This window comes from Hemicordylus capensis, chromosome 2 (assembly GCF_027244095.1).
Source record: "Hemicordylus capensis ecotype Gifberg chromosome 2, rHemCap1.1.pri, whole genome shotgun sequence".
In the NCBI taxonomy this organism is placed as follows: Eukaryota; Metazoa; Chordata; class Lepidosauria; order Squamata; family Cordylidae; genus Hemicordylus; species Hemicordylus capensis.
Genome location: NC_069658.1, coordinates 395,214,448 through 395,229,686, shown reverse-complemented (window position 1 = coordinate 395,229,686; position 15,239 = coordinate 395,214,448). Strand labels below are relative to the sequence as shown.

Sequence of the window (15,239 nt, the reverse complement as noted above, 5' to 3'; positions counted from 1 at the left end):
TTTCCCTCACATGCTAGATTGCCGAAGAAGCGATGAGTTCACGTAACAGAAGAGAGCCCCTGGAGAACTGCACACATGCTCTCTCGAAAGATGGATGACAAAGAAATTAAGCACCCAGAGTGTGTGAACATGCCTTCCTTTCAATTAACCACCAGGGCGGGTGGGGGCAGTAACAAAGTAAACACAAGCAGCAGCACCGAGGGCACAAATTGGTCCTTCTGGGTAAAGTCACATTGTGCCTTTACCCCTTCAGTTTGTTTAGTTAAACTGCAGAACTTGCATGCCAGAGCAAATGCTTATTCCAAGGCTTGTTTTGTTTTGTTGTTTGGCCATTTCAGATTCAGTCCACTGTCACACACATGAAACCAAGGAAGTAAATCCCTGCACGGATTTACTCTCAAGAACAGGTCCTTGTGGAGTAAGTGCATACAGCAGATCTAATGGAGCCTTCAGCACTATGTAATGGCACGGTAGGACTCCAGAATGGGAGGCGTGAGTATATCCCTATTTTCAGCCTGGACTTGTTGGGAGCATCATGGTTTTTTAAGAAAAGCATATATGATATAGCCTTTGGAGCAGCCCTTGTGTGAGAGGAGCAAAGAGTGTCTTACATTTGGTCACTGATGAGAAGTTCATGGATTGTAGTTCTCCCCTGTCACCAGCTTCTGTGACAACAGGGCCAGCAAATGCTGTGATTTGCAATAACTAGAAAAGAAGCAATATTCAATGGAATAAAGCAGTAGTTTGCATGCTACCTGTAGTCTGCAGAAGCAGATCCTTGGACTAGGTTAAGTTGGGCTTGAGTGGCCCATGGGGTCTGGCAAACAGGCTTTAATTAGAGAGAAAAAGGAGGACACGTATTGTAACTTTGTCCACCACTTCAGGCAATTCAGTAGGAAAGATGAGAGGCATAGGAGGAACTAGAGCTTGCTTCTAAGTAAGCATTCTTAGGCTGCTTTCAGACTGCAACGTTTTTCAGTGTCTGGATCAGGCACACGGATTCAGCATGCCCGACACCCATAAATCACATGGTCCTTGTGCAACCAGGGCACGATCATAACAAATGGCATAGTTCAAAGAGGGAATTGTCCACCACCACAAGCACCCACTCTAAATTGTCACCTTTTCCTCTCATCACCCTATGATTGGTTTAGCATTACATCAGGAAAGTTAAAACAAACCCTTAATACTGCAGAGATTAAGGAATGAGAGACAGTGCACCCCACCTAGTTCCAGATCCAGCTTTTGTGTGAGGAAGTTGTTGTTTTTTAAAAATTCCTTAACAGGCATAATGGATCCTAAGAACAAAGGCAGCACACTCAGTGAAGACAGTGCCGTGACATCAAATCCATGCCTTAAACGTCAATGATTTTTCACTCCATGCTAGATAAACTTCTTTAGAACAACCTGTTTTCTTGGAGGGGCATGCACAATGCTTACCGCTATAGCGCCACCTCATGGAGAGAGAGAGGACTTTGGTCAAGAAAGTTGGTAAGGGAAGTTTTGAAGGAGAGGGGAGAAGCCCAGCTTTGCAGGCCAAACTGGGTCACAGGAACTGATGCTATGGTGGGGGCAGTTCAAAGGCATGAAGAACATGCAGTGCATTTACATAATCTTCCCTAAGGGGCCCTTGTTCTCCTGAGGTTAAGCCCAAAAGATTGACTTTTTGTCCTTCAGTGCTACTTTGCATAGGGGCATTAATCCTAAAGCTCAATCAGATTTCCATGTGAATAAATAAGTGGCTGCCCCCAAATCTCCCCTTCAGTTCTCTTCCCAGTTGCTAGCATGGAGGCAGTAGCCAGAGCAGCATGGCTGCAGGATTTTATTTTATCCAGCACTGTGGTCTTTATAGGGGGCCCAGTGGGAAGGCAGATGGGGCAGCAACGTTGCTGAAGCTAAGCAGGTCCAGGTCAGGTTCTGGATGGGAACCTGCTTAGGAACCCCCTCTTTGCAGCCTTGAGTTCCTTGGGAGAAGATGGGGTATAAATATAACAACTAGAATTCACATACACAGCAGGAGGAGGTCTGGGAAAATGCCAAATATTTACGTGCGTGTCTTGTATACACAAAGCTGACACAGAGCTACGGGAGGGGCCATAGATCAGTGACAGAGCACCTGCTGTGTGTGCAGAAGGCCCCAGGTTCGTTCCTGGCATCTCCAGGTAGGGCGGGGAAAGACTCCTGCCTGAACCCATGGAGAGCTGCTGCTAGTCAGCTAAATAGACCAGTGGCCCAATTCATCTTGGACAGCTTCATACATCCATAGAGAGCCCTGCACAAAGGCCCTGTGGTGACGACCATTGTGGATGGCAGGCATTTCTGCAAAACCCAGCAGCTGATCGTGTCCAACTGTTTCCACTGCATTCCAGGTACTACAGTGATCCTGCCCCCATCACTCACTGGGAAGGCTCCCAGGGTTCTCTAACCCTCCTCTCTCTAGATGCCCACCAGCAGCAGCCACCACCCAGTTCCTTCCTGCCTCTACACAACCCCAGTCCCCACTTCAAAAGCAAAGATCAATAATCTGTCAGTGGAATCAAGCTGCACCCTTAGGCCAGGGTTCCCCCCCCTTAAGATCTTCTTCCAGATACACTTTTACCGTCTATTCACCAAAACTGTAGGTGCAGCCTTTGCAAGATATTGCCTTCAGCACTCCTTTCCTTAATTTGCAAGAGGCCAGGAACAGCTGAGATGTGTGGGGCAACAGCTGGCCCTTTCCCACTTGCATGGCATCCGAGGTGGTGCAGAAGAGACCCAAAGACAAGCTCCCTGCCCTCCTGTCTGCATAAACAGTCAAATCTCAGCCAAGAGTTTATTGCTAGCCCAAGGCAGAAAGGGCAAGCCCCATGTGTCCGTGCCTGAGCCAGAGTACCCAAAGGTATGCTTCACAACGTAGGGACACAATCTACTGGCAAGTTCTCCTGCACAAGCCCCACTGAAAAGAACAGGAGTTGTGCAGAAGCAGGACTCCATTTCACTTCAGAGGAGCTTGTGCAGGAGAATTTCCCAGTGGAGCGTGCCCTGGGGCTCCGATCTTGCAGTCCTCCAAATTGTTACCCTGAATGGCACCAGAAATCTGCTTCTGAAGCAAATGCCTCGTGGTAGGGCTGCAGCTGAAGGCAGGAGAGCGATTAGCGGGCCCCAAGCAGCCAGGGCTCCTTGGCAGTCCTTTGGTGTCCCCAGGCCATCCACTTCTTTCCTCCCGTGTACCTGGATGCAGAATACCCATGTGGCCAGTGCAGCCTGTACAAAGCGTGGCAAGAGGCTTCAGAGTACACAGAGCAGCCTTCTGCCTAGATGTAGAGAGGCAATTTTAAAGAGTCAACCTGTGCCAGGAAGGGAAACCTTTGGAGCCACCGTGAGTCGGGAAGATGGGGGCAACCGCTGCCAGGCCCCCTCCCCGCCTTGATCCTGGGACCATGAAGCCTCCCAGGGCAGGTGACGCAGATCAGTCCCAGCCCTTCTTAGAGCATGCTGCCAAAACCAGCTTAGTCACTTTCCCAAATCCAGAGTTGATGTAATCCCCAGATCAGAGAGAGTAACACCATCAGTGCATCATCCAAGCGCCGTGACAGGGGCTGGATCACACAAGCAGCTGTTCAACAAGCTTTATTGCTCGTTTGCATACGACTCTCCAGCAATCACGGCATTTCCTTGAGTTCCCTAATGAGCAGCTGCAAATGAGATTCCAGGGTGCGTGCATGTCTGGGGAGTCTAGAAATAGGACCAAGCACACGAGACTGGGCAGTTCAGACCCAAGCCTCCCAGCCAGAAAGGGGCCCGCAGTCCACCAAGACAACCCGAGCGGCACAGTTAGCCGGTTTTGGACAGAGAGGAAACCCTTCTAGAGAAGTTTAACCAGGGCTGTGTTCTATTCTGCTTTTCAAAACACACACTCACACACCCACCCCTGTGCCAAGGTCACCTTGTATAATATTCAGCATATTTGCATACTTGATTCTGTTCTGCTAGTCACAGAGCAAAATAATGGCTATGGAGGGCACTGAAGCTCCCTTTTGCCTTTGGAGCATCCCCCAGGCCAGGGCTGGGCAAACGGTGGCCCTCCAGTGGGAGTTGTAGTTTGACAACTCCCATCATCCTGGGAAGGCCAAGTGGACCCAGCCCTGCACCAGACACTGTCAACACTCTTCTCCAGTGCCATCCCCAGGTGTGGCCTGAGGGACACACAAGGCAGCCCCCTTGCTGGAGCTAAGCAGGTCTGGCCAGTGCTTTCATGGAGACTGCCCGAGGACCCCCATTTGCACCACCTTCTGTTCCAGCACGGAAGAAAAGTGGGATAGACATGTAATAAAAAAATGCTACGCACACTCTTACTGGAAAGGAAGTCCCACTTTGCTCAGTGGGATTTATTCCCTGGCGTGTTGAGGATTGAAACCTCTTCTTTAGAGCTTCAAATAGCGATTCTCAAGATGCTGAATTCTGCATCCAATACTACATGACAGGGCCTTGCTCTTCTGTGCTTGCATCCAACAGTGCAAAAAACAGAAAGGACTGAACTCCATTCGGGGATGGGGTTGTAGCTCCATGTCAGAGGATCTGCTTTCCATGCAGAGGGTCCCAGCTTCAATCCCTGGTATCTCCAAGTAGGGCTGGGAAAGGCTCCTGCCTAAAACTCTGGAGAGCCACTACCAGCCAGTGGAGACCAAAGGTTCCCAACCTTCTGCCTTCAGAAGTGGGCCCCACCTCCCCTCTTTCTGTAGTGTCCAACCTTAAACAGACAGCACTGCTGCCATCAAGTTTGGCCCTGGGGGATAACTACAAAGCATAGATGGGGGATGAGGGGAGCAAAGGCAAGCTGGAGGAGGAGGGAAGCTGCAGGACAGGAGTCCACAAGGGAGGTTAAACCAGAGGTGCCACAGAAGGGAGAGCATCCACAAACTTGACCATTGTGTATGGGACAGATACCAGCATTCCTGACACACAAAAGTATGAATGACAGGGCCCAAGGACATTGGCTTCAGTGTCTTCCAGGTTTCTGATTTGTACTGTGCCTTGAACATCATCTTATGAGAAGGATACAGATCCTTTTAATTCACATCCTTGAATATTTCTGAGCTGTAAGCTTGCTGATCTGTACATGCGTCTTAAGGGCATGTGTTTCTTCCTCCCACTTTATGTCTTTGCTCTGGGAAATATCAATGTGCCCTTAGAAACCACAACTGCCTCAAAAAAGGGTGGTGTATGTGTTTCTGTATCCTATGATTTTATCCTCACAACCCCCTTGTGAGGTAGGCTAGGCTGAGTGACTGGCCCAAGGTCACCCACAGAGCTCCACGGCCGAGTGGAGATTTGAACCCAGGTCTCTCCCACTCCCAGTGAGACTCCACTCCACATACAATCGTGGAGCTGCTTCAGCAAAAATCACTCCACTTCCCCTGCTCCACCAGAAGTACCTATGGCTCTACATGAGGCCACTCAAGAGACAATAAGGAGTCACCGTATTATCATAAAGGTAGGGTTATCTTGCTCTTGCTTAGAGGCTCCTGGTCTACAAGTACCTTTACAACGGGGAAAGGTTGTTCTTAACTCTGCCTGTACTGTCCTAGAAGGTGAGATGACAACAAACCTGTCCTCATTTCAGCACGGCAGACTGGTCCGGGAGCAAGCCTTCATAACTTAGAGGACCCTAAAATACACAACCCACAAAGCCAATGATAACGCTCACCAGAACTTTCTATTGTGGCATGTATCCAGAGCAAACTAATTAATCACGCATGCATATTACTTTATCAGCAGCAGTAATCCAACTTCTGTTTGAGTTTCCATCCAGAGCAGATAATAATCTCCCATGATGTATTGACAGTGACTGTGTGCTCGAGACTGGCAAGGATCAGTCAAGTTTGTGAAGAGCTGCCTTGCATTTCCCAGCTCTTGGGACTGCTATGGAAGTATAAGTTAGCCAGCGGGTGTTAAGGCTAAAGCACACATGCCAGATAAGAAGCTAAATTCTAGCCCGCTGACCCAGGCTCACCTTCCGTTTGAGAAAGGGGTTTTATTTTGAAATGATTATACAAATGTCTTCCCTTGCAATCTGACATCAAAGTTGAGGGGGCTATGTGGGTGGTAATTGAGTTTCAGGGTGACGTAAAAAGGACTGATGCTCTCTTTCCTATCTGGTTCATCCTCATGATTATTCATCCAAGTTCAGTTCTTATCTCTGAAGTTCTTCAGCTTGGTTATATTTTCACGTCCAGCGTGCTTAAAGCAGGTTATAAAATGGAATGCTCTGTATGATTGACTGCGAGTGTTCAATGAAGATTTCCATTATGTCAGAATGAATGGTGAAAAGTCATCAAGGTATTCTAATTGCCTCTTTCACCCAAGAAAGAGTCCATGGCCAGTACTGTCTTTCCCCAGTTTGCATGGAGAAAGCAACCAGACACAGAAGGAGCTTAAAATAATAATTTTTTTTAAAAAGGACCACAAGAACAAATAAGGCACTTAGTCCTGTCCATAAAACCCTGAAATTCAACCAAAGTACCTGACTTGCTTGAATGACTCACGGGCCTCCTCCTCTGCAACAGTTATAGAAAAGAGAGAAGTGAGCCATTGCCTCTTTTGGGCTGCTGCTCCTGAATGGGATCAGGAATTCACTCCAGAAAAGTACAGGGAACAGCAACCCCCCCCCTCCCCCAAAGTAGTCAGAGCTCTGGACAAACTCCACTGCTTGCAGTGGCCACAAGCCTGTAGCAAATTCAGAGCATTTAGAAATTTGGAATAAATGCTGTCTCACTAGTGCTGCATGTTTTCTATCTTCAGAACATCTGTAGACCGATGAACAATGACTGCACAGTCTTTTATGGATAATGCATCTTTGAGAGATACAGAGATACGGCACAGTTCTCACAGCACAAGCGCCCATCTCAACGACCGATCAATTCTAACATTTCCTGCGGATCCACTATCTTCTCCCGAGGCTTCCCAGCTAGCTTGCCTCTTGACACTTCAGCAGCGTCAATCTTCTCCCAATCAGAAAAAGAAACTGGATGGATCCCTGTAATCATCACAAAAAGGGGAAAGTACAGATCAAATCAACCTGCTTGCAATTAAATGCAAAACACAGAAGTGCATATGCCTTCCACGCACAGGCCTCTTCAAAATCAGAGGCTGAATTACAGGCATGCTTTGCACATCAATGAGGCGGCTGATTCCGGAGTGTAGGTAAAGTGAGATCAGTTATATCTTGGAAGATCCTTGTAATAGCACAGCTCTACCTCAGGGAATGAAACATCTTTGGTTCACTTAAAAATCCTGAATTGATTAGAGGGAACACATGTGCACATGCTAATTGAAAGCATTTAAATATAACGACAGTAAAGGACCCAGTTGGGGCTTCCTAATGCATTCCCAAGTACATGGGGGGAAATCACTACAAAAATAGTTCAGATTCAGTTCCCTCTACTTTATGACAATGAAACGTTACACAAACCCAGCAAGGTTCATTTCAAGATTTCACATATCACCAAGAAACCATCAGATTCCAGATTTTATGCAGTTTCAGACCTGTGAACAACAGTAATTATGCCATAGTTTGACCCGCTGGGCCTCTTGATTTGGCCTACTTCATCTATCAATGATTTTTTGAATACAGATATCTCTGCTGTGTAGCAAGCTACCTGTAACACCAAGAACTGTATAAGTTAAACACAAGCCCCTGCCAGTGGTTTACAATTTAACAACATATATTTTAAACAAAGTAGTAGTCGACCTAGTCAGAAGGTAATGCCTATCCCCAGCCACATAAGAACAGCCCTGCTGGATCAAGCCCAAGGCCTCTCTAGTCCAGCATCCTGTTTCACACAGTGGCCCACCGGATGTCCTTGAGAAGCCCACAGGCAAGAGGGGAGGGCATGCCCTCTCTCTTGCGGTTGCTCCCCTGCAACTGATATTCAGAGGCCTCTGAGGCTGGAGGTGGCCCATAGCCCCTAGACTAGTAGCCATTGATAGACTTGCCCACCATAAATTGGTCTAAGCCCCTTTTAAAGCCATCAGCATATCTATGGCAAAGAGTTCCATAGATTAATTATGCGCTGGATGAAAAAGTACTTCCTCTTGTCGGTTCTAAGTTTCCCGACCTTCAGTTTCATGGGATGACCCCTGGTTCTAGAGTTGTGTGTGTGAGAGAGAGAGAAATTTCTCTGCCCACTCTCTCTACTCCATGCATAATTTTATACACCTCTATCATGTCTCCCCATATTCATCTCTTTTCCAGATTAAAAAGCCCCAGATGCTGTAGCCTTGCCTCACAAGGAAGGTGATCCAGGCCCCTGATCATCTTGGTTGCACCTTTTCCAGTTCTACAATTTTTTTTTTAATATGTGGTGACCAGAATTGTATGCAGTACTCTAGATGTGGCCGCACCATAGATTTGTACAAGGGCATGATAATATTAGCATTTTAGCAGCCACCCAATACTGTAGAGTTAAATTCTGTTTCCAAACTGCTTTCATGGGGGCGGGAGCGTGTTTGCGGCTGCTATGTGACCTTCTTAAGCCTCTTGAGCCTAGTAGTGACAGTCAAAGTGCTCTAATATTAAATTAAAATATAGATACTTGCCAAGGTCATCTAGCTAAGTACAGGTTTCTAACATGGCTTTCATGCCTGTGGTTTTAGATAGATAGCAACATATATACTCATTTAGACAGTGAGACGCTCACCTCTGGACTGAAGGATGCCCCTCATTCCTTCACCACCTTCCTTAGTGTCTGAAAGGTCTAATGCACCAGACTGCAGGTCCTCCAGGACAGACTGGGCTGTGTCAAAGCTGTCATTCATAGTGGTGATGATTACGCCTGTGGGCCCCCGCTTTACCCAGCCGCTGCAGTAGAGTCCTGGAAAGCGTTACACCCAGTCAAGCAGCCTGGCCAACATGATCCCAGTCCTACTGTAAGGAGAAAATCCACTAGCCTCCTTAACACAGCTTTTCACCTGAGACAGATCTAAGCAACAGCCATGAACTGGCAGTTCCTTCTCCATTGTCATGATCATAGGAAGCTGCCTTATACTGAGTCAGACCATTGGTCCCATCTAGCTCAGTACTGTCTGTATTGACTAGCAGCAGCTCTCCAAGGTTACAGGCAGGAGTCTCTCCCAGCACTCCCTGGAGATACTGCCAGGGAGTGAACCTGGGACTTCCATGCAGATGCTCTTCCGCTAAGCTGTCGTCCCATTCCCCTAAGGGGAATCTCTAGAAGCACTCACGTGCAGTCTCCCATCCAAATGCAAGCCAAGGCAGACCCTGCTGAGAAAATGGGACCATTCATGCTCACTACTACAAGACCAGCTTTGCTGCTGACCCCAACTCAAAAGTCACTGAGGGACCAATGCTGTGGCTACTCAAGGCCAATATTCACAGGCATCACAAAGCTAGTCATAAGAACACAAGACCAGCCCTCCGGGATCAGGCCCAAGGCCCGTCTAGTCCAGCATCCTGATTCACACAGTGGCCCACCAGATATGTGGTCCCCAATCGCTTTGTGTTTTTGTGACAAAACTACTAATTATCACAAGAAATTACGTGCCGTCCCAACCCTCCCGGGAAGTCACTCTTCTGTAGTGCTGCCAATATACCCCCCCCCCCCACCACCATCACGGGCCAATCTCGGTTACATACATAGTTCCGGTTATACTGACCTGGTGTCCCCAGAACTCTGCCTGAACTGTTGGGGACAATCCCTTGCTTGGGGTCAAAGGGCACAGAAGTGTCAATGGGGAGGCTCCTGTAGCCAATGCTGCTGAGAATCAAACCACACATCAGCTCCTCCACTTCTCCAGTAGGAACTGCCTTGGCAGTTTCGCCTGAACCCTGCAGAGCCCAAGGAGAGAAACAATGGGAGGTTAGGGAGGACATCCCATAATACCAGCAAAATCCACCAGCTTCTTGGCCAGAAAATGCTCTGTGATCACCAGATGCTGTACATGTCCCGTCTGATCAGGTGTGGTCCTAGATGGGAACCATGCAGGTGTAGTGGCTAGAGTGCTGGACTAGGACCGGGGAGACCCGGTTCAAATCCCCATTCAGCCATGAGACCTGCTAGGTGACTCTGGGCCAGTCACTTCTCTCTCAGCCTAACCTACTTCACAGGGTTGTTGTGAAAGAGAAACTAAAGTATGTAGTACTCTGGGCTCCTTGGAGGAAGAGTGGGATATAAAATGCAAAATAAATAAAAAATAAATAAACGAACTGTTCTGGGCTTCTTAAAAGAAAAGCAGCTGCAAAAAGGAACACCTTATTGATCACAGCAGCAGCACCCCCGGCTGGTTCCAAGCCCTTCCAGGTCAACGGCACCCCCATGCTGGCTGTGCTCACAGGCTGCATGATTAGGGTGCCCTCCCATCAGAGCTAGTAGATGGGAAGAATGCTTTTCATACAGCTAGGCGGAAAATGAATCCCTGAGGAGACATCGTCCCGGCTTGCTGAGAATATGCCATTTCGGCTCGCAGACAGCCGGCAGTTATACGGGTGGCTCTAATTAGACTGGGGGAATAAAGCTGTCTTTAGCTTAATGCGGAAGAACCCCGGGGGAGGGGGGATCTCCAAAACCAAATGGATACAGCAGACCTGAGAGAGCCAGACAGAAGAACAAGGAGGAAGGGGAAAGAGTTTGGGCACCGGGAGGACTCTGGAGCTCATACTTCCAGCCTGGTGACAGCCATCCGGATGGCTCTTGCCTGCTTCCCGTCAGTGCCGGGCAACACTTCCAGGGGGCTGCGGAAGAACTGCAGGCTCCACTCTCTCGATGCTGAAGCCCACCGGCCAGCAACCGCCTCTCCAGGTTCGTCTAAGGCTGTCTTGGCCATCAGCTCCGTCAGCCGCTTCCTAGGTCGGGGGACGTCTGAAAAGGACAAAAGCAGCACTGCAGAAGCACGCAAGGGATCCACCAGAAGCCGAGCTCAACATCCTGTTGATGTGGGCTGCCGAAGGGAGTAGGACGACCGAGTCCAGCACAGGTCATCCATGCAGAAGAATCTCCACGGAAGATCCTGCAAGTTCTCACAACATGCAAAACGAGGGTGAAGACTCCATGGGGCCACGCAGCTCCCCACCCCCACCTCAAGCAGATCCCCCCGCAAAGAGGGGCTGCAGCCTGCTACAGGAAGCCCGAAGCCGAGGCCTTCCTCATGAGCCACGTCTGCCGACAAGGAAGGAGGCAAGGATCCTCGTGCTGTCTGCACAGACACGGTGAGGAGCCCCGAGGAAGGGGGTTAAAATGGTACCCCTTTCCGCACAAAGCCAGCCAACCAGAAGTGGAGCCTTAATAACAGGCACCCCCAGGATGAGGTGAAGATGATAACCAGTGGTTCTCAGAAGGTGTCCCTGGTGCAGAGGCAGCCAACCAGCCAGGACCAAACCAGCCATGCTGTGGGAGATCTGTGATCAGACTGCCCCACATCTTTTGCTTTCCTTAAGAGCAGCTACAGGAGTCAAGGCATAGAGAGGGAATGTGTGAGGGTGGATGTGGGGGTTAACACTCCCTGTACCACCACCACCACCCCAAATTTAAAAGTCAACCCCCCTCCCTGCAAAAAGCTGCTACTCATCCCACTGGGGTGGGGGTGGAGGGATAGGCATAATGCGTCAAACTAAGTATTGGGGTGGGGGGCATAGCTCAGTGGCACAGCACAGGCTGCTTTGCATGGAGACGGTCCCAGGTTCAATCCCTGGCAGCATCTCCAGGTAGAGCGGAGAGAGACTCCGGCCTGCAACCTCGGAGAAGCCACTGCCAAGCGGTGTAGACGATCCTGAGCTAGATGGACCAGGGGTCCAACTCAGGATAAGGCAGCTTCACGTGTTCAAAGAGAGATCTGGAATAGCCTTTGGCTTTCTGTTGAAGCTCTCTAGGTTTTCCCTTCTCGAGCTTGAAATCTAGCAAATCATGTTTGCGCAACCACACCACTGCTTAAAGAACAGTTCAGAGAAGCACAGAGATAAAGTGGCAGTCTCAAGTTAACACAGTATTTCTCGGTCTTCACTACAGCATTGTTAAACCGTACCATCTCTTCCACTCAGCATCACACACGCAGACCTTTGAGCACTGCTGGTGTTGCAACTCCTCCCTGCCCCCCGCCCCGAGCTCTCCTTCTTCTTGGCGGCATGACTCAGACACTGTGTGATCAGGCTCTGCAGGAAAGAGCCCTTTGGAGGGAGCAGACGCACTCCCTAGAGCTGCTGCACAGAGGCACCTCTGCAGGTCTCTGGCCCCCAGCCATCTCAAGGTTAGACAGCTGCTGTTGCAGCTCATTGCCCTTGGGAGCACTGCAGTTCAGCCCGACAGCACGCAGCACACACTGCTCCGCTTTAGGATAGGAAGAGCTGCTCCACGGGAAAGAAAGGCAAAGGAGGAGACACGCTCAGCTTCCCAGCAACACTGCTTCCATTCAAGTACATCTGCACTAAAATCTGGACACGGCTGCAAGCATCAGGGCAACCGCTGTGGAATATGCTGAGGGGATTGGCTCCAGTTCTCCCAGTATCCCCTTTCAATTGGCCTGGATCAGCATACTCCATTAATGGTTTGCAAAACACAACCCTCTCTGCCATCTAACTGGAGAGCACTTCCCAGGCTCTCACAGGCCCATACAGATACACAAAAGAGTGAGGCAAGATCGAGGAAGATGCTGGAACAATCAAACTGACACTGCATCCCCCCCCCCCGCCTTGCAACATGAGCGTGATGTTACTGCATGCTTTGTGCTTAGGATGTATTGCCACATAAGAAGCAGAGCATCCAAGATTGTGTAACTGTCTCTGCCGCCAGCCATATCATCAGCTGACACAGGTTGTACCATACCAAACCCACCTAGGAAAGGGCCTTGGGAAATACAACTACTGAGGATCTCTGCCCCTCACACTCTTCCTTGGTACCCACATCTGATCCTCACCTTTGACAGCATCTCCAAGGCCTCTGAAGTCTGCAGGATCTAGGAGAGGCCTAGCACCAGGTAGGCTGATCATCTCTCGCAGCTCCTGAGGTTTTCAGAGAGGGAGATATACTTCAGTACATGTGGACTGCAGAAGTGTGTGTCATGCAGGGAAGCTGCGGTTTTGAGAGCCATTGTGGTGCAGAGCGTTGGGTTTGGTCATGAAAAACCCACAAGCTTTTTGTGAGAATAAAATGAGAGCACGGCGGGGCATCCAGATATCAGACTCCCTGTGCTCTCGGGCTGACACTTACATGCTAAACTAGGTGTGAAGAAAGCAAACTAGGAAAGGAAGCACTTTTCAGCAACTGTACTTCTTTCCCACAGATTCACTGCAGGATTTCTACTATGAAGGTTGACCTCATAATCTCCGCTACATGCTCTGTACTGATTGCAGTGGGCAGGGGTGAAGTCACGAGTGAATGGCCACAGCAAAGCAATATCTCTCCCCCAACCCTTCAAAACTGCCACATGGATGTGCCTTCATGACAGACAAAAGTGTTGCCCAAACTGTTTTTGATACAGCACAGAAACAGCCTCCCCAAAAAATCACAAGCCCCCCTCTGTCTCCAATGACTTCAGCAGCTAACACCAACCTGAAGTGATTTAGGGAGAATATTTACAGCTAGGGTTTGTGGGGTTTTTTTTGTTTTTTGTTTACCTTTATGGTGAAAGCCACCTGTAGGGGACCTCTTCTCCCTATAAGGCACACCCGCTTCACTTTGCTGCGAGCCAAGGCGGTCAGCGAGTCTTCAGTGATATCAGTTTTCTAGGCAAAGGGAAGAACTCTCAGCCTGGGAATTAGGAAAGTCAATGGGAGCAACTCCCAACATGATCAGCCACCTGCTTACATGAACAGCCCTACCTTCTTTGACATAAAGTACTTTACACTATCTTTTTTTCAGAAAAAGCTGGCAATGTTATTATCCTGTACAATCAGAACTCCTGTGAACAGGAGGGAGGTACACTGGTTTCACACAAAAATCCAAAGGGAAAAAAATCTGATGGGACCAAACCCCCTGCAACTGCCCCACTGTGACTCAATGGAACAGAATGTTTGTAGACTCAGAGGGCACTTAACAGACAACCAGGTGGGCAGAGCTAATGGTACTCAGGGGAAAGAGCACCAGAAGGAGAGCTTGAACAAGAAGAGCAGGAAAATTCTCAGCTTGAAAAATATTCCCTTAAGACCATCACAAACCCTTCTGCTTCTGGGGGGGGGGGAAAATGGGTCTACCACTCTTTAGTTTTCTCACCAGCCATTTCCCAACTATGTGTTGCTGAGGGGGAAGGGGTTTGACACATTTAAGATCTTGCTGGGGGGGGTAACCTCCCCACAAACAACATTAAGTTATAAGTGAAGACATTGTGCATCTAATTTGTTATTATTGATCACTATACGTATGCACTCACACAAACACACAATAAACTAACACGATTTACCATTAGATATTACTTATTCCATGATCCCTTTCTGTACCTACCTCCTCAGCAAATATTGATGAAAACAATAAACTGAGCCCTCATCAGCCATTCACTCTTGAAACTTTTAAGGCAGGATGAAAAGGCGCTAGGAATGAGCAGAAGTGCCCCCCTCCCCCCCCACACACAGCAGAAAACAGAAAAGATAAAATCTGCATATGAAGTAAGCCCCAAGTTCGAACAGGAGACTCCTACCCTTGTTGAGAATTTTTGTTTGTTTCTTCACTATGCTCAGCCACAGGCTCAGGTCACACATGCACACCAGGGATATACACCCACAATTTCTTGCAGGCTCCTACTTGTAATACATACATGCTGTATTCACTGAACATGTTCAGAAGGATCGTGTGCAGCCTTTTGGCCAACCATACCTTGCTTCTGCAGCACTACTTCTTGGTTTGTTCCCCATTTAGTGCTATATTATACAGTTGATAGTGTGGGGAGGTCTGCCTTAAGTCTGGGACACAACCCAAGCTTGCACTTGGGAACCAAATCCAAAGTTTAAAAACAAACAAAGCACAATGACCACCACAGAATGCATAGTGCCACTTATGAACAACATGCTCATATGTACACCGTGGCTTTTGTTTGTAGAATAATCCGAGCAAGGGCCTGGTCTTTCGCAGACTGATGGCCGGGTATTATTTTGCAAGAAAAGCATGCAATGGTGCACACCCATGCATCATTCAGAAATGATGCTAACCATGTATCGCTTGTATATAGGACGGAGCTCTTTATACAGTGTAACGTATGAAATGGCCTTCAGAATATGAGGGGAGCCTTCCAGGTTTGTGAGTCTGAGCATTGCATGACTT

The 15,239-nt window shown here is 48.6% G+C and overlaps 1 protein-coding gene across 3 annotated transcripts in view; it reads right to left on the bottom strand.

Annotated features, from left to right (window-relative positions):
- Nucleotides 1-6,409: 6,409 nt before the first annotated feature.
- FDXR (ferredoxin reductase) overlaps nt 6,410-15,239 on the bottom strand; it is a 31,715-nt gene continuing 22,885 nt past the window's right edge. Inside the window, exons 7-12 of one of the 3 annotated variants that reach the window (XM_053299086.1) lie at nt 13,604-13,711; nt 12,904-12,988; nt 10,657-10,856; nt 9,655-9,826; nt 8,679-8,852; nt 6,410-7,015 (exon numbers count right to left, since the gene is read on the bottom strand). In XM_053299086.1, coding sequence (XP_053155061.1) covers nt 6,885-7,015; nt 8,679-8,852; nt 9,655-9,826; nt 10,657-10,856; nt 12,904-12,988; nt 13,604-13,711 — 870 coding nt within the window. In that variant the 3' untranslated portion in view covers nt 6,410-6,884. Of the gene's footprint in view, nt 7,016-8,678; nt 8,906-9,654; nt 9,827-10,656; nt 10,857-12,903; nt 12,989-13,603; nt 13,712-15,239 lie in introns of those variants that run through there. The other 2 variants (XM_053299088.1, XM_053299087.1) reach the window with 2 other exon arrangements.